This window comes from Salminus brasiliensis, chromosome 7 (assembly GCF_030463535.1).
Source record: "Salminus brasiliensis chromosome 7, fSalBra1.hap2, whole genome shotgun sequence".
Classification (NCBI taxonomy): Eukaryota; Metazoa; Chordata; class Actinopteri; order Characiformes; family Bryconidae; genus Salminus; species Salminus brasiliensis.
In genome coordinates, this window is record NC_132884.1 from 37377952 (window position 1) to 37402510 (window position 24559).

At 42.7% G+C, this 24559-nt stretch overlaps 1 protein-coding gene across 4 annotated transcripts in view; it reads left to right on the forward strand.

Annotated features, from left to right (window-relative positions):
• slc12a5a (solute carrier family 12 member 5a) overlaps positions 1–24559 on the forward strand; it is a 230397-nt gene that overhangs the window by 169121 nt on the left and 36717 nt on the right. For all 4 annotated transcript variants that reach the window (XM_072684819.1, XM_072684820.1, XM_072684821.1 and 1 more), the window contains one exon: positions 17903–18049. In XM_072684819.1, the coding sequence (XP_072540920.1) occupies positions 17903–18049 (147 nt within the window). The remainder of the gene's footprint in view (positions 1–17902; positions 18050–24559) is intronic.

A 24559-nucleotide genomic window follows, 5' to 3' on the forward strand; every position in this document is an offset into this window, starting at 1 on the left:
CCAAACAGCCTGCACTTCTTCTGTTCTCCTGTTCATCAGGCCCTTTATTTGGCAGTCTCACAGAGCTGTTAGTGTCAGACAGCTGTGTGTTGGTGGGGTCATGGTTGTAATGGTTCACCTCCCGTCTGAATGACAGATCTCAGACTTCTTCTTCCTCACTAACCTTTGACTTGTGACCTGGAGACAGTCCCAGAGGGGGAACAGCTCTCATTAGACACTTTCCACTATATCAGTCTGACACACTGACAACTCTCTCTTATTCTGCTTCTCTCTCTCTCTCTCTCTCTCTCTCTCTCTATTCTATTGAAGATAATGTTATTGGTAGGACTGTATTGAGAGCAACCCAGAGGAAAGACTTATTCTAATTAAGATCTCCTCCTAATCTTATTGAGTTCTCCTCGACTCGAGTAACTAGAGTTAAGTCCTGTTGGAAATCAGAATGAGACTTAAGTGATATTCTCACATTTCTCACTCAGGAGTTCCTGCTTCTGAGAAGCAACCGCCTACTTTTCTCACATTGATCAAACTAACATCTCACAGGTGGCTTAACTCTCAGCCCTCTGGTCAGGCTGATCTCAGCTGTGAGAAACCGTCTTTCAGCAGTCCTATCTTCTTCTTCCTCATGCTTTTCTCATTTGTCTCCAGAACCCCCTAGAGGTAAATGCTGATGTTGATCTCCTAAAAACCTGGTTTTCCTGCTCAAGCAGACCTGATTAGACTCACCCAATAATTGCCAGGTTTAGTCAGCATGTTCAAACAGGGAAATCAGCAAACTGTGCTGGACTCTGGGCCCTCTTCCCCGCCCCTGCAATACTAAACATCCATCCATCCATCCATCCATCCATCCATTCAGCACATGTGTCGTTACTAAGCAACACACAGTGGAACTAAATGGTCCAGACGACTTTGCTCATATCAGTAAGTGATGGTCAGATGTTTTTTTACAGTAGATTTGGGTTGGTCAAAGATTATTCCATGAGCAGCTCAAGGCTTTACTGGCTCTAATTCAGTATTCAGTGTGTGTGGAGATTTTAACATGGCTCAGCCACTCATGTTCGTTTATGCAACCGAAATTAATTTGCGTGGGGTTCTTCAGTTTGAAAAAAGCATTTTATTCTCTGTGTGGACGGAAATATTTTCGAAGATGGAGGGAGGGAAGTAATCCAGTGTACCATAAAGGAACTGATAGAACACTGTAGAACATCCCCTCAGACTGTTCCAGTAGTCTCCAGACACTTCCAGAGCTGAGTGAAGCGACTCTGCCGTTCCGTCTGCAAAGCTGAGAGTCTCTCAGCCAGTCACCGCTCTCTCTCAGATCTCACCGCTGTCTTCACTCCTGTAATGAAGCAGCGCCGGGTCACTCTGAGGTCGGGTGAGGCGTCAGAGCTGAAGGAGAGATTAAAGAGTGAGGCTCGGCGCACTCTTCAGCTTCAGCCGCCCGCCGCCGCAGAGACGCGACGCGGAGGAAGAGAGAGGGGGAGAGGATTTGTCCTCTCGACGCGATTGAAGGGAGACGGATAATCTTCCCCTAGTCTTGAACTTAATTAGCTCACAGCGCAAAACAGCTGCTCTCCAATCAGCCTCCAATTTGAGAGGGTCAGCAGCACATGCTCATGAACACAGGGGGTCTGTAAGCCCACGTCAACCTCTCCCTCTCTCCTACTTTCTTTTTTCATTCTCTTTCTCTCTCTCTCTCTCTCTCTCTCTCTCTCTCTCTCTTTCTCTCTTTCTCTCTCTCTGCTCTCTCTCTCTCTCTGCTCTCTCTCTCTCTCTCTGCTCTCTTCTCTCTCTTCTCTCTCTCTGCTCTCTCTCTCTTTTCTCTTTCACTCTCTCTCTCTCTCTCTGCTCTCCCTCTCTCTCTGCTCTCTCTCCTTTTTCTCTTTCTCTCTCCCTCTGTCTCTCTCTCTTTCTGCTCTCTTCTCTCTCTCTCTGCTCTCTATCTCTCGCTCTCTTTTCTCTCTCTGCTCTCTCTCTCTCTCTGCTCTCTATCTCTCTCTCTCTTTTCTCTCTTTCTGCTCTCTCTCTGCGCTCTCTCTCTCTCTCTGCTCTCTCTCTCTGCTCTCTCTCTCTGCTCTCTCTCTCTCTCTCTCTGCTCTCTCTCTCTCTGCTCTCTCTCTGCTCTCTCTCTCTGCTCTCTCTCTCTTCTCTCTCTCTCTCTTTTCTCTCTCTCTCTCTCTCTCTCTCTCTCTCTCTCTCTCTGCTCTCTCTCTCTCTCTCTCTCTCTCTCTCCACTCTTTCCTCTCTCTTATTCTGTTCTTTACATTTACTCCTAATTCAGTTTCATTCGATTTGATTTAATTAAATTAAATTAAACTAATTTGAATTTAATTCAGTAAGCTTTATTGACATGGCCATATATAGATACCGAGTTGCCAAGGCATAATCATAACAGCAAAAACATAAATGAATTAGTAGGGTTTTATTGCTGTGTACCCTACTCTGAAGACCCGGCCCTGAGACGGGTGCCGGGACGGGTGAAGGTTATTGTGTGAATATAACTGATGTAATCTGATTCCATAGAGATATAATATGGGTAACATCGTATAGCGATGCTCATGCTATGGTAGCAATGCTGTGTGAGGCCAGCGGCCAAACCCACCAACACCACTGTCGGCATGCTATCACTAAGGACTTTTTTACACACACATAAATGCCACAGTATGTCTTTGCACCACTTCCCTTAACAGTAATATTTCCAGCATAGTGACCAGGCCTCAGCTTACCTCGCAGTATATCCCCTCTCAGACAGTCTCGACAGACTGTCTCGACAGCCAGACTGTGTCTGTGTTCACTCTTTCTCTCTCTGGATGCCCTTCTGTGTGTGTAGTTATCTATCTTTTATACAGACACAATACACTGGACGTCAGAATTAACGACGGTTCCCACTTATCATTGTTTAGCGTGTCATTTTTTTGGGCTCTTCAGCTGTTGCTTTTCAAGGTCAGGAAGCCCAGCAGCACTCAGAGATGACTGGGGTCACTTCTCAAGCAAATTAAAAAAAACATATGGCAAAATACATATCCTGTCGTCGCTCATATTTGCCGAACCGTGGCAGAGAAAAATGGATCAGACCAGCGACTGAAGGTGGAACGATCTCGTTCTGCTTCACTGTGTCCTGGGGCGAAGGTCTTTCTCTCCTCCTCCTCATCAGTCCTTGTTAAAATTCAGCGAGTCTCCCAGTTGGGATTAATGTCATGTCGTGTTGCGTTTCTCTGGCAATGCGCTTGATTGCGCCGATAATTGTCCTAAACAGGAATGTTACAGTCCAGTATTTATGCCGAATAAGAAACAGGGATGGGTTGGTGGTGATTCACCAACATATAAAGAATTTTAAAAAAGTCTTTTTTTATTATCTCCTATTTTCTCACTTAAGATCAGTTCTAAAAAATTATGCGATTCGAGCAATGCTATAACTCCCAGTGACGACCCTGTGGCCTATTGGAATTGGCAAAATCCTGCCTCCTTTATTAACTGTTATGTCTGTCCAGAGTTGCCAAGTGTGTATTTTTCTTGCCCGATCCAACAGCCCAGGCTACCTGGCTGTATCTGTAGCACTTGTGCTAACAGACTCAGTTAGCCCAGTATCTTTGTCTAGTCCCTGTAAAGAAGTACTGCCAATAAAATAAGACTCTGGAGCAGATTGGCACCATGCTGCCTAATGCCAGGCGTGGGCTAGAGGGGTATAAAGCCACCCAGCATTGAGCAGTAGAGCAGTGGACGAACTGTGTTCTCTGGAATAAGGGTTGATGCTCCATCCAATAAATTTGGGATGAGTTGGGGAGTTGGGGATGATTAGGCCCCTCCAACAAAAGGTGTACAAGGATACACTCTTTTTTAATACCCTTGATTTCAGGAGAAACAATAATCGGACAAGTGTCCCAATACTTATATTATTATGTATGTTTAATTGTAAAATTGCTAATGAAAACACTAGTCCATTAAGTTCATTACTGTTTAATCTTACTAATATGCAGCGTCAAGCTAACTGTTCGCATTTAAGTTACTCTAAGGAAAGGAACGCTTTTTAGAAACCATCAGTTTGCCTGGTAACTCTTTGGACATTGAGCTGTGAGTATGGTCTCCCACATGGTTTAAACTAAAAGGCTTTCAGTGCCACCCTTCAGATGATCGGAACTCCTCATTAACACCTTCACCTCTATTAGACTAATATTTTAGACTAATTTAGTCAGACTTATTGCCAGCATTACTCTCACTGCAGGTATATTGGAAGGTATTTGTTCTTTATTTAATTAACACTTATAGGTGATAATGACGGGTTGGGAGCCATATAATTATTTTCAAATAAAAAAATTGTAATCTCATGCTGTTTTTGATGCTGTAATTTCTTTGTCATTTCTCAGTTGCAATTTGTCGCAAAAATTGAGTTGGAAGCGTGGTTTCTTTCCTTTAAATCAATAATACATTTGTGTATGTAAGTAAAAGAGAAGAATTTTATTAGGGCTTCAATTTAATGTGTGTATATTTGTAATATACACATTTCATAGATTTTTTTTTCTTTTTTACTGTTATTATATATTATCTGTTAGAAGTGCAGACAAAAATCTGTAGAATGCCAAACCATTGTTTAATTTAATAGTAATTACATTTAAATAGTAAAAATTACAGTCATACTTTTTTGGTATTACATTTGACCATACACCGAAGTTGTGCATCACTCTGTAGTCCCTGTCATGCCCATATTTGGCATCCTGTACATCACTGGATCCTCTGAATTACAAGGCCGTTAAAGAGTCAAAATATGGCTATTGCTACATATAAGCTAATGCTACTGCGCACTGAATTGCTGTCGTTAGACCGGCAGCTGCACAAACCAACATGCTTTGCCAGTGTGGTAGTCCAGTGGTATTTTCAAGGTCAGTTTAAAAGAGCTAGTCCATCAATACGACCAGTTTGATCAAACTTGAAGCGTTGCCCCTTTTTTTATTTATTTATTTTTTTTTTTCATGGCATTTAGCTGACGCTCTTATCCAGAGCGATTTACAAGGTTACCTGTATTACAGAGGTCGGCCAATGTAGTGTTAGGAGTCTGGCCCAAGGACTCTTATTGGTGTAGCACAGCATAGTCACCCAGACTGGGAATCAAACCCTGGTCTCCCACATGGTGTTGTAACACAGTGGCAGGTAGTGGTGTTATCTGTTGTGCCACACCAACCACACCCCCTGCTTTGCTGATACTCAGTCTCTGCTCTTCAGGCAGCCAGGATTTCCAATTTTAGCTGGTCTGTCTTGACGGCCAGTCTGTGTTCACTCTTTCTCTCTCTGGATGCCCTTCTGTGTGTGTAGTTATACAGACACAATACACTGGACGTCAGAATTAATGACGGTTCCCACTTATCACTGTTTAGCTTAGCATTTTTTTGGCTCTTCAGCTGTTGCTTTTCAAGGTCAGGAAGCCCAGCAGCACTCAGAGATGACAAATTAAAAAAACATATGGCAAAATATATATCCTTATATATCCAAAATATATATCCTATATATATCATATGCTTATTAGGGTTGCCACCTTTCAGAAATGAAAATTAGGGACGTCCACCACAGCTAAGCTGCTGAACCAGCTAGCTTCCAGTGTATGCTATGGTTTTTGCCTGGATGAGCAGCACTTTTAAACCATCTTGACCTTGAAGAACCATCTGAAACCAGCTACCAGCTGAAGCTAAGCTGGTGTGGAGCTGGATTTCTAAGCAGGGAAGTAATGTAGCTAGATTATGATGCAGTTATCTGTTCGTTATCTAATGCTCACGGAAACGTGATGGATACGTGCCGAATCTGTGAGGCAGGGCTGGCTTTTGTTACGGGAGGTGGTCAGTGTTTTCGTCTGAGAGGAGACATGTGGTATTTACTCTGACCATATGCTCTTTCTGGACCACAAGCCAAAATGCCCACTACACACATACTCATACACACACACACACACACACACAAAAAAAAAATTGCTAGCTCATGTCAACACACCCCGTTGCACACACCACTCAAAGCTTATGGCTGCTGCTCCATTCATTTGTCCACACATTGCACAAAGCCCAACACACACACACACATGCAGAACGTACACAGGTTGACCAAGATTCTGCCTGGCATTTCGTTTTCCTCGGCTACGGCGCCCCTATTTAATAATTCACTCCACCTGAGCAGAAGAACATTAATACTGTCAACGTCTGGAGGAGCAGCCAGGCAAGGCCAGAGAGGTGAGGTGTTAAAAGCTGCCTCCATTTCTTTCCTCCTCTTCTTCCTTCCCTTTCGTCTGCCTCTAACCTTCTGCTTCTGCTGGATTACGGCCTACGGGAGTTCTATAACCGAAGCCTTTGTTCGTTCCACGGCCAAGATGTGAGCTACTCTTGTTTTGAATATGTCTGGCCGTTGATTTGACCACGGTGTAGCCCTCAGGTGCTTAACTCTGCTCCTGCAGATCTGCTGCCCCGCAGAGCTCATTTTCAGGCCTAATCTAACACACCTGAGCCAGCTCCTACAAGTCTGGAGAAGCATCTGCATATTGCAGCGTGAAGTGTCACATTAGGACGGTTCATCAGGAGCAGGTCTGGGCAGCCCTGATTTGACTGTTCCTCGAAAAGTTCAGGGAGAGAGTTCGTCAAAGATGCGTCCATTTTGTCGCTATTGGTGTCGGTGTTCATTTTCTGGGGTTGTAATGGTATTTTGATTTTGATACTGATATCAAATGTAGTTTGATAAAGCTATGGCCACACAAGGCTTCTGTTGGCCGATATTCAGTGTTGGCAAATATTCACTCATTTCAATAGGATTCGCAGAGATGAGCAATTTCGCCAATTTCTACTTTGTTGATTCACTCTCATGAACGATAGTGCACCTGTTTTGGCTGTGCTGACTTCGGGAGGGGCAGCTCAGCTCTGAGGACCCAAAATGTAGATGATGGCAATGTTAGCTGTGTCTATACACAAACATTTCATTCCCAGTGGCTCTAAATAGATGAATAAAACTGATAATGTACACGTAACTTGAGTTAGCCAACATGCTAATCGCTAATAGTTATTTAATACCTGTCAGAATTATTATTATCTGCCATAATTATACATACATATTTTTATTTTTTGTGGTTTACAAGTTATTTAGCATGCTAATCACTAAGTTAGCACCTTGTCTGAGGTTATCTTAAAACATTTAATCTACAAACATTTGCACACTCAAACTCCTTAAAAGAAGTCATGTGTCCAATAACGATTTTATTGGGGAATAAAATTACTAAAGCGAATAAATTTGCCGTTCTAAGCCTGACTTGTGCGCCCCCACAACTCCGCCTCCATTTATGATGAGATAATGAAGCTTTTCCCATTATTATATTAGCACTGGGAAGTGACCCATTTCAAAAGTTGTTGGTGTCTGAAGCAGAAAAGCCTCTGATTGGCTGCTTTCTACCCTGCACCTCCTTTACTAAGCCCCGCCTCCGCACACTCCTTACCATGCATTTTGCGAACATGCTGAGAGGGCGGAGACTTGGTGGTATTGAGGGTGGATGTACTTTTTAAATCAAACACTGCTACCAACCACGACGACACAGTATAATTACGCTGCATTAGCCAGCCTGCAAACTGCTAAGTTAGCTTCAGGCTAAGCACAGCCCCACACAGAGATCCAACCAGAGCAGTTCTATGCTGTTTTGTTGTGATTGAAGGTATTAGGTTATCAGATGTAATTATTTACCTAATAGTTGGTAAGTTAACAAACATTTGCAAGCTAACAGCAGACGACCAGCTCCAGTCCATATCCATTTCACAAAGCAATGTGAACTGCAGTGTGACTGAAGCTTATTGCTCAATACTAGCCGAAACTATGACAGAAATGATAGACACCTCGTTATCTGAGCATCAAATGTTTACTCTACTGAACTATAGAAAAATATGAATTTTTTACTTATTAATTAACATGTTTCCTTTATTAAAACTCCCTCATCAAATTACAGTATTAAAAGGTTTTGAACTTCCAGTGCTACAACAAGGAGTTGATGTGTAGAGCATCTTTACTGTGGGGCAATCCAACAATCAATCATCACAGCAAGTAGGGGTCAAAACACAGACAGGCCAGGTCAAAAGCACAGCAAACCAGGGAAGAAGATTACAGGCCTTTACTGTAGAGGTGTCAAACCCGACATGTAAACTGATTCGAGTCATTTGAAACACAGCACTTTGACACACTGCTTCAGAGTCCACTTAGCTGCCACTGTTGGGCCCTTGAGAAAGACCCTCAACCTGTTTTTTTTTTTTTGGGGGGGGGGATAGCTGGGAATTGAATTGTACTGTATATGTATATTATGGCCACCCGTGGCTCAGATGGCACTAGCGAGACGCAGAGGCATGGACTGTATTAGGTGATGGAAGGTGTTTATTTTAGAGGTTAACTGGTCCACAGTGGCCCATCAATTGCTCTGTAGCACACATGTTCTAGAGCCGTCGTAGTGAAGATTTCTCACGCATTGAGTGCCTCTCAACACGGTAGCAGTGGTGCTCCACGGGCCAATGATGCTAGAGGGGAACGACAGCCTGGCAAGTGGTACAGAGCAGTGCTGCAAAATCTAGTAGAAGACCTTCACAGAAAGCATGCCTTGGACAGTGGATACGATTACTCCAACAAAAGCAGGATAAGCTCTTTTTAATACTCTTGATTTCAGAAGAAACAGTGATTGAGCAGGTGTCCCAATACTTTTGCCTAATACTCTCTCTCACTCTACATACTCTCCATGGTGTTCCCAGCCAACCTTCGGCCTTATAGCCCTGGTGGTGAGCTTCTCTGAGATAGATAGAGAGGTATAGCTAAGGACAAGGTTGCCATGTCTCTCACTTTAACGACAAGAGGTACAGGCCCATGAAGGTCTCGCCACTAATCATACTGTGTAATCTCCCCGCCTGGTTCAACTCATTTATGACTAATAGCATTATTGTGCTCCAGTAAGTAAGTGCAGAACTCGCTCCAGCTTTAATGACCTATTGAAAATATGGCGTGTTCAGCGTCTTGATGCTGCATGCAGGAAAGCAGCAGTGTGTTGTTTTGCGGTGTGACATTTGCTTGTTTATAGTGCTCAGTCAGTGTAAAGCGATTTGCCATATTCATAAATTGGTGTGCTTTATTAACTGGGAGAATCATTCTCTTATGAAAACTGCATATTTCAGCAGCTAAATTCCCTTTCTGGAATACGGAACAATAAAGTGAAGTAATAACAGTAATAAGCGGATCGTATTCCGGCTTTTTATGCAATGTACCAGACCTCATATTTCTTCCTAATGAGCTTTCAGACTTTAGTAGTAATGATTAAGGTGAAAACTGCAGCGTCACCATGTAGCCGAATGCTGCGCTAACCACATCCCACACATCTGGCCCGCACAGCTGGGCAGGTGGTCCTGGGCAGCCTGGGTGGTGCGCTGTCCAAAGCAGGGTGGGCGCCAGGGCTCCAGAGGCCGAGCAGCTGGCGGGGGCAGCGGTGGGGCTGGGGCACCTGAGCCCACACAGCAGGGGTCCTCCAACAGCGATCCCAGGGGAGGCCGCTGGGCATCTGCCGTTGCTCCGTGCCACTGTAGTACCTGAGTCTCTTGCAGCTCTTGGAGCACCCCAGGGGAAATTAGAACCACACATGCCGGCACATGTGCTCAAACACACAAATACACACACACACACACAGATAAACACAATCACACACGCAGAGAGACTTGATTACACACCTGCTCCAGATACTGGAAGACAAAATTGAATGTGAGTGTCTATGATGGCCTCTATTCCCAAGACATGCCTGGAGAAAGAGTGACCTCTGCAAACGCTGTTGATTCAGACCATCTCACCTGCTTGATGCATTGCCAGTTTCATAATGAGGGCTCATTTCAGCCAGCGTGGTGACAAAGCACGGCTTCTTGGCTTGGCTCGGTTCGAGCTAAAGGTGCCAAATGTGAAGGTGTTGTTGAAAGATTCCTGAAGGAAATCGCTAGTGGAGAGCTGTTCGACATTTCCCGACAATTGCCTCCTTCTTTCTTGCATAAATCTGGTTGGTTAAGCTGCAAGTTAAAGATATTGGTTATACACTATATGGACAAAAGTATTGGGACACCCACTCATTCATTGTTTCTTCCGAAATCAAGGGTATTACGAAGAGTTTATCCTGCTTTTTATGCTGAGTAACTGTCTCTACTGTCCAGGAATCAGTCTTTCTACTAGATTTTGGAGAAGCATTGCTATGAGGATTTGATTGCATTCAGTGACAAGCGCATTACTGAGGTTAGGATGTTGGATGATCACCAACCCGCCTCATCCGCAATGACCCAACTCATCCCAAAAGTATTGGAAGGAGCAGCAGCCATCATTCCAGAGGACACAGTTCCACTGCTCCACAGCTTAATACTGCTCAATGCCTACATCTTCCATAAAGCATGGTGCCAATAGGTTTATGTTATGTGTCTGCTCCAGAGAGTCCTATTCTATTGGCAGTACTTCCTTACAGAAGACTAGACAAGCTGTTCAAGCAAAGGGTGCAACTTAAAGTAGGCGAATGCATTCCTTAGAAGAGGTGTCCACAAACTTTTGGACATATAGCGTATGTAGTCAGTGCTAGTAATGCTGTGTTGGTATGTAGATGACACGCTCCAGCTTGTCTCTTTAATCGGATGCACATTATTACAGTGTGACCCTGACTCCACCTTAACCTCTGTTTCTGTGGCTACAGCACTTTTCCATTACGAACAAACTGCTGATAGAATGGAAGCTAAGACGAGCAGACCGTTCCCATTGCTATTATCCTGTCACCTCTTGGGTCACTCACTATAATGGCATTTCTGTGTTCCTAATTGTCAAGGAACGAGGGATAGCGGTGGAATATCCAGAGTGAGGCCTTGTTGAGAAGCATTTACTTTTCTATTGTGAGGAACTGCTTTTGCAGGACGAGCAAAACTGTAAGCATGAGCTGTGGCTTGCTAGACATCTTCTTGATGTCATGATCTAAGGTTGTAGGTTTTCACATTGTGCTTCCAGGTTGCTGGAACAAAATCCTGGGGTGGATTTTTACATTCTGAAATTTGCCATCTCTCAAAGCATGGTAAACTACCACTGTTTTACACTTTTTTAGCAAGTTCTATATGCATTCAGCCTGCAAAAGCTGAGGTCGCTGATTTAATTGCTAAGCTAAATGTCAGCTAATTATGTGTAAACGCCACCCGCTTCCTGTCAGAGACGTCCCGGTGATCAAGAAAGTTTTTTTTTTTTTTTTTTTAAACATCGTTATTGAAATGATGGCAGCTGATGGTGAAGAACACCCTCTAACCACACACTGAAGGGCACAGATGCTAAATCTAATTAGCATACCTCAGACACCAGGCAAGCAGCGCTAGGCATTAGCATACAGAGAAGGCAGACAAAGACAAATGACGTTTTCTCTGCCTTGTTGTTGCCGCAGGCTAATACAGGATGCATTGCCCCGTTCTTTGGTACAGATAGGGGGTTGGATCCCTTCTGAAATGTTTCTGGCCTTTGGGTTTTTCTTAAAGTCAACCTGAACTTAGTGCTGACCTTTTTTACCTTTAGTTTATGTCTCTTGTCATATTAAGGAAATATTTACATTTAAGATGTGTTCTTCTCCAGAGCGACTTACAAAAATGCTTTACTGTTCACTCTGAAAATACCCTTAGCTAGTTTGTAAAGACTAGGGTCCAGAAGATACCTCTAATCTTAGACCTTATCCCTTGAACACAAAGGTCAGTATGGAGACCACAGTACTCAACGCTACACTTCGCCCAAGTACTCTTGGAAGAGGTGGGTCTTCAGTCTGCGTTTGAGGACAGTGAGCAGCTCTGCCGTTCGGACACCCAGCCCAGAGTCGAGTAAATGGCCTTAGGACTTTACGTTTTCCACTGTTTTCAGGCGCATTTAGTAGGTTCATCTCGGTTTGCTTGCTCTCCCTCACCAAACTCAGCACATTGCTTAAACCGACGTCCCCACCTGTTTTCAGAGCATGACATCACTAATCAGTGAGTTTCCACAGCGTCGCCACCCAGTGGATCTCTTAAATGCACATGAGGGAATTAACTTGTAATTTTAACATGGGTTGGGGTACATACAGTGTTTTCACCTGACCTCTCTACCTATCATTGAGAGAAACGACCACCCAGCACAGACCCTCCCTTCTGGGTTTCACCTAGAAATCAGACCCAATATGGAAAGGCAATTTCTAAATCATTATTTGTTAATCTGATTATACTTTAAACTATAGGCTATGATCTGATATTGACTGTTAAATCACAGAACATTTTATTTAAGAGACGTATTTCATGTTTCCTCCGCTGAAGCAGAAGTAGGGCGTATTTTTCATCATCTGTCCCACCAAAATAGTCTTTTATCTTTTGAAAACATAGCTAGAATCAAAGGTTTAATTCCCCAACAAGATCTAGAGAAATTCCTCCGCGCTTTTATCTTCAGCAGTAGTGATTACAGAATGCTATTTAAGCTGGACATCCCAAACAGATTTAAACAACTCCAGCTGATTCAAAACTCTGCTGGAAGAGTTTAACCCCAACCAGGAGAACCTAGCACATTAGTTTGGTTCTAAAAATCACTACACTGACTTCCACTGAACCAGGCAGTAGATTTAGCAGCTACTGGTCTATATATCACTGAGTGGTGTGGAGTCAAAGTCAAGTCAGATTTTTTTGTATAGCTTTTTACAACTGTTGTTGTCACACAGCAGCTTTACATAATTAGTAATTAATAAAAAACAGAAGAAAAGAAGAAATAACGTAAGACATGAAGGATCCAAGACCCCCAGTGAGCCCCAACGGCGACAGTGGCAAGGAAAAACTCCCTCAGAGCTGGAGGAAGAAACCCGTCCTCCTCTGATCAGAACTATTTATACATTAATGATAAAAAATGACCAAACCAGATACAGCAGATAGTTAATAGTGGTGATATTAATAGTGGCAGAGTCCATTTAGGTTTGAAAATGGTCATTAAACAGGTAGCAGTGGTATGAGGGTGAGCCGCTGGTCTGTTATGGGTGGTGGTGGGTGGGGGGCCTGATAGTCGGATTGGTAGGTGGAGTGCATTTGTGATTTGCTTAAAAAAAAAAAAAAAGCCTGGTAATTACTTAGATCCCTTGGGAACAGGTCAGGGAGTAGAGATGAGGAATCGGGGTTTAGCTTCCCAGAAGGTCCCAGAAGGTCCCAGAAGGTCTCAGCACAGCCCATAGGAGAGCAACAAAAGGAGACTAGCAGCCTTTCCTCCAACATGAAACTTAAACCATAAACCAGTATAAATAAACCAGTCTGAAAACCTAACATAAAAAAAAAACTTAGCATGGAAGCAGGTATCGGCCCAAGCTGGCCTCTCAGGTTTGTAGTTACCAGCGATAGAGCGAGCTACGAAGAGAGTGGACGGCAGCTAGCACGGACCTAGTGCGAGCTGCATTCTGAGCGTTGCCACAAGGGGCGCCACAGCGACAGCCGAGTGCTGGCATGCTTGTTTCCAGGCAAATGTCATATCAGACCAGTTTGATGAGTCTCTCTCTCTCTTTCTCTCGATTGCCCCCCTGAATACTGAGTGTTTAATTGAGTTTAAACAGCAGGCCTTAGAATCACAGGCTCGTTCTGCGCCACAAAAACAGCCTCATGTTTTTTTAATACTTCAAAATGTAAATAACCTTATAATGCCATCAACTACGAAATGACAGACAGGCGTATCTTCTGAATGATGCCGTTGTGGATGTTCCTTATTTGAGATGCACAGTTTCATCACATGCAACTCAGAGCAGCTTTTTACATTCACCCTCATCTAAAACACAAAAGAAAAGTGTGTAATAGGAATTGAAGAAAAAAAGCATGCGTAGGTTTCAGCTCTTATGTCACTTAATAATGAACCGTAATTGCTGTTATAGCTGCCCAGACATCTTTTCTCCACACACATTATATTAGATTACGGTCATTACTAAAGGAATCCTCCCCGCCGGAATTAAATTATCCCGCATTGGACTGTTTGTGAGGGATATATTGAATGTAGTGACAGACGATGTGTGATCCTTTGTTATTTATTTCAGGTTAATTAAATTAAAAGTCTTGTTTCTCAGCTCGCCATCTGCTATCACTTCAGGCCTCTGACCGTCTCAGTATGAGTGTGTGTGTGTGTGTGTGGGTGTGTGTGTGTTTGTGTGCCTTACATGAAAGTAGTGTGAAATGCCCAAATATCAACCTATTATCAAGGTTGAGGACGGAAGCACTTTCCACCCCAACCCTCCTTGCGCTCTCTCTCTCTCCCTTTCTCTCTCTCTCACAAGATTCAAAGAAGCTTTATTGGCAGGACTGTAATAACAACAATATTGCCAAAGCATTACAAAAATAACAATAATAACAACACAATTAAAATGCTATAAAGTAACAATAATTACAAAATAAGTGAAATAACAGAAGTGAATAGAAATAGCAATAATTAAAATAAAGACTTTCTTTTTTTACAAAAGAATATATATATATATATATATATATATATATATATATATATATATATATGTATATACATATGTACATATACTTTATATACATACTAATATCTATGCACACAAAACTAATAATTAAACCCACTTAAGTGTGTTACCGACTGTTTCTCAGGCGGTCACACGCTGATATATACTGGGCGGCGAGGGGGGGCGGTGTGCCCCTCTCCCAAAAATAACTCAAAATTTTCCTAGGTTCTGAAAGTGTTTGGAAGTTTGGGATCAGCTGTTTGAACCTGTCTGTGCAATGATCTTGCACTGTGCTGTGGAAGTGCAGCTCGGTCTCCACCTCCCCACTCTCACACTGACCACACATTGGCCTCTCTCTGGGCAGCCGGGAGCGTTTATACCTGCCCGTCTCCATGGTCAGGATCCGCCTCTGCTGTGGATCTCTGACGGTCAGGAGATACTGTTCCAGCCTGTACTCTGTTTTTAGCATATGGAAGCATTCTAGTTTACTCCGAGTCTGGGTTTGGTTCTCCCAGTGTTCTAGATAGCTGTTCTTGCTGCGTGCAATCTCTCTCTCTCTCCCTCTCCCTCTCTCTCTCTCTCTCTCTCTCTCTCTGGGGATGTGTAGATTTGTATGCACCCTTTCAAATATGTAAATTTGAATGATTGAAAGACTGAATAATTGATTGATTAGTTATAGTAGTTCAGTTTTTAGGGTTAGTGTTTGGCGTTGGTGTCCCATTAAGAAATAATAATATATTAAGCATAATAATGAGTTTAAAAAGTGATATAAAAAATAGAAATCAACCAGTCAATCAGTGAGAAACGTCCAAACTGACCTTCTGTCATTGTGTGTGAATAGTTATTGCACTCTTCTTACCTACCACACCCCTCAACATTTACACACACACACAAAGCACTGCAGTTTGTTGCCTCTAATAGAACACTTCAGGCTACTGTCATAACCACGCTGAGCTTAAACACAATGGATGTCTCTCATTTGTTCCTGAGCTGAAGTGTGGGCTGAGAGCCCGTCTCCATATCTGGGTTACAAATAACTCAAGCACTACAGATTTTGCTCGGTATCTTTGGTTTGAATAGTTGAGTGCACACAACAATATGACTATTAATGCTTCTCAGACTCTACAGCACAATAAGAACCCTCACTGTCTTTGCTTAGACGTGTTTTGACCCGGTGCTGGACGTTTCTATTATTTTTTTATTTGACATAAAATCGAGTTCAGTACGTGAAACTAATGTTGGCAGTTAAAACCTGTTTAAATGTTGTTAGTGCTTAATAAACACTGATCAGCTGCAGGTTTCATTACTAGCAGTGTAATTAGACTGGGTTAATTAGATGAAGAGCAGCAGATGTGGAGTATAAATCACTGTATTCAGTACAGGAGAGGATCTGAATAGTAGTTTATAAGAATCTGTCGCTTCTGATGTTTTTAGTCTGTAATTATATGTATTGTGGTAAATATTGTGTATCACGAAAAAAGTCTTTAAATAGTGTGATATAGTATTTTTACCATATTGCCCAGCCCTATTCGAATCCCAGGTCATGCTGCTTGCCATCAGCAGCCAGACTCAGAGAGAGCACAGTCGGCCTTTCCTCTCTCAGGAAAGGCCAAAGCAAATTTGAAATGCTTTATAAATAAACCAAGTTTTCTCATTTCTGACAGATTTTGGAGCATAGATTGTCACGATTGTAGGTCTCTAATAAAAGTAACCAAATAAGGGCATTGTAAGATATAACTCTAAATCTATTATTATATAATATATAAATCTAAATATCCATATTATTAATATCATGTAGAGTATATAGACAGTGTGATGCTAAGTTTTGCTCTTTTTAAGTCTTAAGACAACTGAACTACATCTTAAATGGACTTATATGAAACACAGGCGTCTGCTATACCATTCACAAACCTGAGTGATCGTGTACAAGCGGCAGGACAACAACACCAGCATCTCAGTATTCTACAATTCACTGTGTCCATGAACCCCTGGATCTGTAACCTTTATCTAAAGGGAAACATTAATTACCAAAAGATAAAGATTTGAGGATTGAGCCTGTGTTTGAGTTTCATACATTATCTGGAAGCTTTATATGAAAAGTCAGTTGTCCAATTACTTTTGAAAAACAGTCTGCTCTTCAATGAAATCTTTATTGCTTCATTTGAAATCCGTTAAGAGGCAAAATGGACGAAATTGTAACCAAGCTTTCTTACTAGCTCAACTACTTTCTTCAGAATGGGAAATTCCTGCTCCTTTTCACTGGATTTATGTTCACCTGCATCTGTTCTAATGAGATCTGGAGTTTCTACAGTAAAACACTTTATTTTTCTCCATTTATTATACCAGTCAAGTAAAATACAAGGCATGGCATAAGCGAGCAGTGCGGTACTGTTGCGTGCATGACAGTTGCTACATATTAAAAATACAGCAATTACTGTAAGAAGCATCAGGGGAATTTGCTGCCAGCAGTAATGATCAGCATTTATTATTTACCAAAGATCAAACAGAGGTGCACAAAACGATCTTATTGCTGGGGTAAATAATTCTTAAATAATGGGCTCAGGTGCCAGAAATCTCTGCACGGTACTGTATAAATATACATCTCAAAATAATAACTTATTATGTCAAGATTATGATTTCACTCCATATCTTGGAAAGCAAATGATTTGAGAAAGTTAGCCATTAATTTTAGAAATATATGCAGTGTTTTTTTTGTTTTTTTTCTCTACCTTCTGCAAATGGGCTCCTATAGGAAGCTCTGAGTACCTGGAGACAGATAACGTCATTTGGCTTCTGTGTCAAATACTTATATAAATATTTCCAGCCCTTTTTTTAGTCTCATATATTCTTTTTTTTCCCTTTTGTGATGTGAGAACTATAACATTATTTGACATTACATTAATGGCATTTAGCTGACTCTTTTAACCAGAGCGACATACAAGGTTACTCGTATTACAGAGGTGGGCCAATGAAGTGTTCAGAGTCTTGCCCAAGGACGCTTATTGGTGTAGCGCAGCATATTCACCCAGACCGGGAACCACAGTCTCCCACATGGTGAGGTAGCTCACTGACAGGTAGTGGTGTTATCTTTGTCAAATATTTGTCTCGGTTTACTGTCAGTCTCTTTGTCCTGATAAAGGTGTCACTCCGTACTCTTCATTTCCGTCATTCTAAGTGTGGCAACCCCCCCCCCCCCCTTCTCTGAGACATTTCTCACCGACACAGACGTTACTGTATTTGCAATTAGATGATTAAAGGAGCATACACAAATATGTCCACACACACACTCACACACACACACACACAAGCTGAGCTATGTCAACAATGTAAGAAAAACAATTGTGGACAGAACAAATTAGACACTATCCAGCGATGATTCATTGTTTTCTCAGGAAACAGCTAATAGTTGCTCTCACTGTGTGTTCACAGGCTCCGCGGATGGGCACGCTGATGGGAGTGTATCTCCCTTGTCTGCAGAATATTCTGGGTGTGATTCTGTTTCTGAGGATGACCTGGATGGTGGGCATTGGAGGAGTCATCGAGGCTTTCATCATCGTCCTCATGTGCTGCTCTACGGTGAGTCGGTTCAGTCACTCTCAAACCGACGTCCTCAAGTGAAGAAATGTTGGATGTGTCCAGAATGATGAACAGGGTTATAGATGATTCTAAAGTAAAAGGTTCAGCAGATCAAGAATTTTATGAAGATTTAGGCCGTTTTCACACTTTCAGTTTTTTCTGGGCTCAGGTTCGCTAGCTCCATGAGTTCGGTTCGTTTGGACGAGTGTGAAAGCTGTTTTCAAACCTGGGAGCGTTCCAGAGCACCGATCTCTGGTGCTCCTGAAATCTGTGGTCTTGGGTTCACTTCTAGTGGTGCAGTCTGCTGGGCGTGTGGAAGTTATCTTCTGCTGCCGCCACAAATAGAGTTACATTTACATTTAGGGCATTTAGCAGACGCTCAAAAGTGCTTTGCTATTTACCCAAGAAAAACCTCAGCTAGTTAGAATAGACTAATAGTTCAAAGATACCTCTAGGCTTTAGACATTACTAAACACAAGTCAATAAGGTGACCATAGTACTCTGCTATTCATCCAAGTACTCTCTGAAGAGGAGGGTCTTCAGTCTGCGTTTGAAGACAGCGAGTGACTCGGCTGTTCGGACACCCAGGGGAAGTTCGTTCCACCACTTCGGTGCAGGACAGAACAAAGACGCTCGTCTTTCGTGGATTTTGAGGGATGGCGGGTCGAGCCGAGCCGTACTTGAAGCTTGAAGGGCTCTAGGTGCGGATCGGCTTTTGACCATTGCCATCAAGTACGAAGGGGCTGGCTGGTCCAGTATTGGCTTTGGAGGCCAGCATCAAGGTTTTGAATCTGATGCGGGCAGCAGCTACACAAAGCCAGTGAAGAGAACGCAGAAGTGGAGAGACATGGCTGAATTTAGAAACGCAGAAGATGACCCGTGCCGCTGCATTCTGGGGTCACTGGTTCAAATCCCGAGCCATGCCGCTTTGCCATCAGTGACCTGAGACCTGGCCGTGCTCTCTCCGGGTGTGTAAATGACGCTCTCTTCCCAGATCACTCTTAAAGCGATGTTGGCCGGCACAGGTGTCTGTTAACTGGTGTGGTGGAGCTGGGGACCCGGCCGGTGTTTAAATCTTTACCCTCCTAGCCTGCGATCCCCGGACCATAGTGGTGGTGCATTAAACAGCTTAGCCATTTGGAGACCCCCAAAAAGATACTCACTGCACAACATTTTCAGTTTCAGGATTCGTTAAAGAATGTGGGCTCAAACTCTACCCTAATTTTCAGCTCCAGTTATAGCATTGCATTACTTTTTGGTACATCTTCCCTAAAAAAGGAGCACTTCGGGTGTTCTCTTCTTCAGACGACATCCCAGCCTTTCAGACTCCAGCACCAGTTCCTGGAGGACTGGTCTAATGCCTCTGTCACACAAGAACAATACAGCACCTGAGCAGGAGTCGAGATCAGGGAGCAATTTGAGGAGCATTTGCTCTTATTCAAGCCTTTTTATTCAAATGAGCCCCATCAGGCAGAAGAACTGCGTGTTCCGAGGCTGGAAATAGATCTTCACCCTAGCAAGCGTATCCTGAAATTTGTCCTCTGTCAGCTGTTCTATGTTGTTTTAGTAAGAAGCTGTTTAGGACGAGTGCTAGTCACGATTCTGCATTATGCTACCTGCTTACGTAATTATAACCGGCTCGTTAGATGCTCCTGAGATGCATTAGATTAGTGCCTGTGTGGGATCCAGTTTGAACTGGTTTGAAGTATTGGGTCTCTCACAAGCCTTTCCTCTGACTAGTGCCACCAAGACTTGTTGTTGGAGACCCAGTGTGCCACATGTGTGCATGTCCTCCCTGCTTTAATAGACCCGATTCACCTATTTAATGTCTAGAAGTTTGGGCTTATGGGTTTGCTATACTATTTGAATGTAAATACATGGTTGCAATGCATTCAGCTACTTTTATTTGCACCCTTGGTTGACACGGCTGTGCAAATGCGCACGCACGGCCTGCCTAGGCCCTATAGAAAAGCCTTATAGAGGCGCTCTGTGTATTGATACTTAAAAGCATCTTTGGGTTTTTGAAAAGCCCTATATAGTATAGAGTTATGTAGAGGGGCTCTTGTGCAGCTCCACTAAATTCTACAGTGCAGTAGAAGTGTCCCGGCCCATTCTCCCAGGTACAGTCAGTGGAGCATCAGCACAATTCTAAATATAGCAATTTATGGTAATATTGCAATGTAACATACACTTTTATAAAATTTGGTTGCTGTTCTGTTGGGACTGGTGGGATTGAGTGGGTTAATTTATAGCTGTGCTGAGTTTTCTTGTTAGCATGTGAATCGTATTAGTGTGTTTCTGTGTATGTGAACCCTATGTTGTCCTGTGCCTGTGGAGGAGCTATTTTTAACAGTAGCTTTTAAATTCGCTTTATAGCAACCTGAGTCATGCTCAGATCTCTCTCTCTCTCTCTCTCTCTCTCTCTCTCTCTCTCTCTCTTTCTCTCTATAGCCCACGTAGCATTAACTGCCCTGTCACTCACACACACACATAGCTTCATATATATATTCTGACTGAATAAAGGATGTGCCACCACAGCTGAAGTCCTACACAGTCACTTTTAATCTGCTTATAGAAACATAACACTAAGACCACCAAGAGTGAAAACGTCCAGGAGCCCCACTTTCTTCCCTTTAAGATATTCCCCTGCCATAAGAAGCCTAAGCCTGAGGTCTGAACTTCATCATGCATTCAAGCTTATGCAACTAGCCAGAGCATGTACACAGCAACATCCATATGCACATCCACTGGTATGCGGTTGGAGAAGCATTCAAATGCTCTAAAGCAAACCCACCCTCTAAAAGCCCATCTCCTCCGGGCTTCCTGATGGCTAGCAAGCATAACTAGCTAAACATAGACCACGCTCCTGGGTCACTGCACAGATGTTCATGTATGACTAATGTTAAAAGGGGGCTTTGCTAGCAGGCTAGTGGACCTTGGAAGAAGTGGCCAGTCAAAGACTGTATCTTTGGATATCTTGTTCAACACCAGTGACGAATTCTACAGGCCTGTGACTGACAGGCCCTAAAGTAATTGAGTAATTGAGTAATTGAGTATTTGAGTATTTGCTAGTGCGGGTCGACTTTCCTGTATTCCATGCGAAAAGCCAGGGCCCCCATTGGTTTGGTGAGTGATGGAAGAAAGGGAGGAGAGGGGGTGAAGGTGGGTGCAACACTGGTTTGACACAGAGTTGAACCGAGAAGCAGGGTGTAAATAAGGGCTTGACGGACAGGAGGAGGAGTTCAGGGCGTAGTCCTTCTCCCAAAAGTTAGTTAATGTCATAAATCAGTTTTTGGCAGAATTGGTAGAGTTGTGGGTTCCAGTGTAATATCTTTGCATGGGGCCCAAAATCCCTGACATCACGAAAACAACACATTCAAGAGGGAGTCCTGCAGCTCAGTTAAATCTCACTGACTGTATGGACTGGGGAGTAAATGACATGTATTGAAACTTTACCAACACTTACATCACACCAGTTTATTTAAATAATGAGGGCAATTCGGTTTTCCATATTGTGCAGGCCCTTAAATTAAGATTACTCTGTTATTCTATTAATGAGCAGTGATGCTGTGCTTTTCTAGGGTATAGTTGAAAGGCGGTGCATTCTGCAAATAGAAACAATCAAACAATCTGGTCTCAGACAATCTGGGCGTGTAGTGAAGAATAGAGTCTAAGAAAAAAATCATCTGGATCAGGACTATTCCAGGTCTCTAGTCATGAAGGCAAGAATAGATTCCTTTTCATTTTCTTTGCGACTGCGGTTTCACGAATGACTATTGCTAGCAATGTGCTGTTTATTTTGAACCTTCTAAATTAAACCGGACAATTTGTGTCAGGATGTTCCCGTTTTTACCCTGTGGCAAAGCGGAAGGACCTTCCACATTAATAGCAGTCGGTTCTGAATGCAGAATACGGCCGCAGAGCAAAAAGCATCGCAACGTACCAATCAGTGTAGGAATCTACTGAGAATTGTGATTACCAGGTCAGTCCTCTGAGAGGAGAACCATGCAGAAAATGCAAAAGCAGATGTACTAAAATAATTCTGTACAAATAATTCAGACAGTCAGGACATTATCCAAACAAAGCCCAGAGAAATTAAAACATCTATTAAACCAAAAGCTCGTATATGGCTGTATTTGTCATTTGTAATGGCAAGAGTCTATGGATTTCTCGCTCTCACTTCTGATTACCCAGAGAGGTTGCTGGGGTGTGCGCTTTGTTTGGCTGCAAGAGGCTGTTTAAGAGTCTCACTGCGTTCTTGAGGCTCTTTTCTCCAGATGCCCAATGCCTGCCAACTGCCGAGATCAAGGCCTGTGCAAAATGGACCGATCCCTGGAGGAGCCCAGCGTGGCGAGATTCAATAATGTCTGTTTTAGGTCTATAGAAACTGTTCATGTCTATCCCTCTCTTTCTCTCTCTCACACACTTTCTCTCTCTCTCTCTCTCTCTCTCTCTCTCTCTCTCTCTCTCACACTCTGACTAACTGTCACATCTTCATTGTAATTCACTTGAATAGAGATGCCTTGTTAAAGGAGTTAGTGGGGTCAGAGACACAGGGGTATGCTTCAAGTGGCTCTTTGAATGATGCCTCAGAACGACCCCTGGAGCTTTACCAATTTAAAAGTTCTTCACACTCACATTTAATCTATATTACAAACATGGTTCTTTATGGAACCACCTGCTCTAACACTCACACTCCAACTCATACAGGACTTGTTAATAATGCCTTAGTTTACTAGGGATGTAATAATTCACTCAGCCCACAGTCCAATTCAATTAAATAGGTTCACAGTGTTCTCACAATATTTTGCACAAAATCTGTATTAATTAGCGTGATGGTGGTATCCATGTTGTTGTACTAATGAGAGTAGAGGTGAGAGACGGGAAAGAAAGTGAGAAGACTGTGAGAGAAAGTGTTGGCGTGACGTAACCGTGCTGGAGTGGGCTGTTGGTGGTTTGGACTGGTGGAACTTAGCAACCCAGCCAACATGCTCATGTTGGGCTCACATAGCTAGAACATGGGCTAGGTGGATTCCAGTTAAAGGAAATCCACCTAGCTTTGTTACTGGGACCCAGTTGGGCCTGTTACTGCCCACCAGTGTACAACCCAGGTAGGGCCCATGTTTAACCCCTCCTGGTCACATCATGGACCCTGGTGGGCATCCATATGTGGGGCCATCATGGAACTCATGGACAAAACTTTCAGGTTCTCAGTTGGGCCACCCATTTGGGCCCCACCTAGCTCATCTCAATAGTACTGGATGGAGCACCATCATTCCAGTGGACACAATTCCAATGTCTTATCCTGGCAATCTGACCCACAAATACATTCAATTCCATAAATACATAATTACTAAAACACGTCAACCACTTACAATAACTATACACAGTATAGTTTACCAGTTCATGAATTTTATGTTCACTACATTTCACCACATCTAAACCTGCAGCCGGTTAACCTTCACCACGAAAGTCTTGTTAAACAGGATACAGTGTCCTCAGCCCGAATGGCCTTCAGCTCCCTCACTTCTCAATCACATACAGAATACACTCCAATTCTGAAAGCAAGAGAGCTGCAGAAACGTTGTGCTGTGCTGCCGTAATCAAGACGCCATTGTCTTGCCCACTCGCGCTGATTTCCCAGGTATTGTTTTCTCATTGGGGTAATTTGCAACTGCAGTTTCAACTCTGGCTTGCAATCACACTTAACCCCTTCCTGCTTCATTTCCATTACATCCCTAGAGATGTAGAAGTGCATGAGTTAAATGAGCTTAAGGCCTATCCAGCTGCGTCAGAGTTTCATGGAAAAATGGAAATTAATTTAATGGACATTTTTAATACTGAGTTTAACTGATCTGAGCTAAAATATTAACAGGTTATAAATACATCACAGTTTAACCTTAAATCAACTGGTAAATGTTACTAGTGTATTCAAGGATGTGTTTATTTTATATATGAAAATGAATGAAAATTTCTGATGTCATGAATCACATTTTGTTTGCAAAATTGAGAAATTGGCATTTCTGTTTGCAAAAATGGCAGTTTCTTACATTTCTGTGAACTCAATGAATTATATACTTATGCATGCAGTATTCAAAGCTACACCATGAGTTAAAAATTAGCTTTGCAATTAAATCTTGCACAGTAGTAAAGTTTTATGTCTACAGTTATGTCTGATTACAGATTTGCTTTGACTCATTCAGGGTTTATTCATTTTAATTTAATAAAAAAGCACAATATAAACAAATAATATTAGAAATAATAGAACAATAATAAAAAGCACTGACTTTGATGCCTGTGTATGTCCATCCCAGTGCAGACCAGTGTGAGGCATCTCATCCTCTCCTAAACCTTCATATGTGTGTGCTGTGTAGGACTTTGAGTCAGAGGCAGCAAGGCTACATTTGCATCATCTGGGACGCAGGCAGCTGAGGTGCTTTGCATCGTAGCGTGTCTCTCATAGCAACAGATGAAAAGGCATGGAGGCTCCAGATCCTTTTATGGACAGCA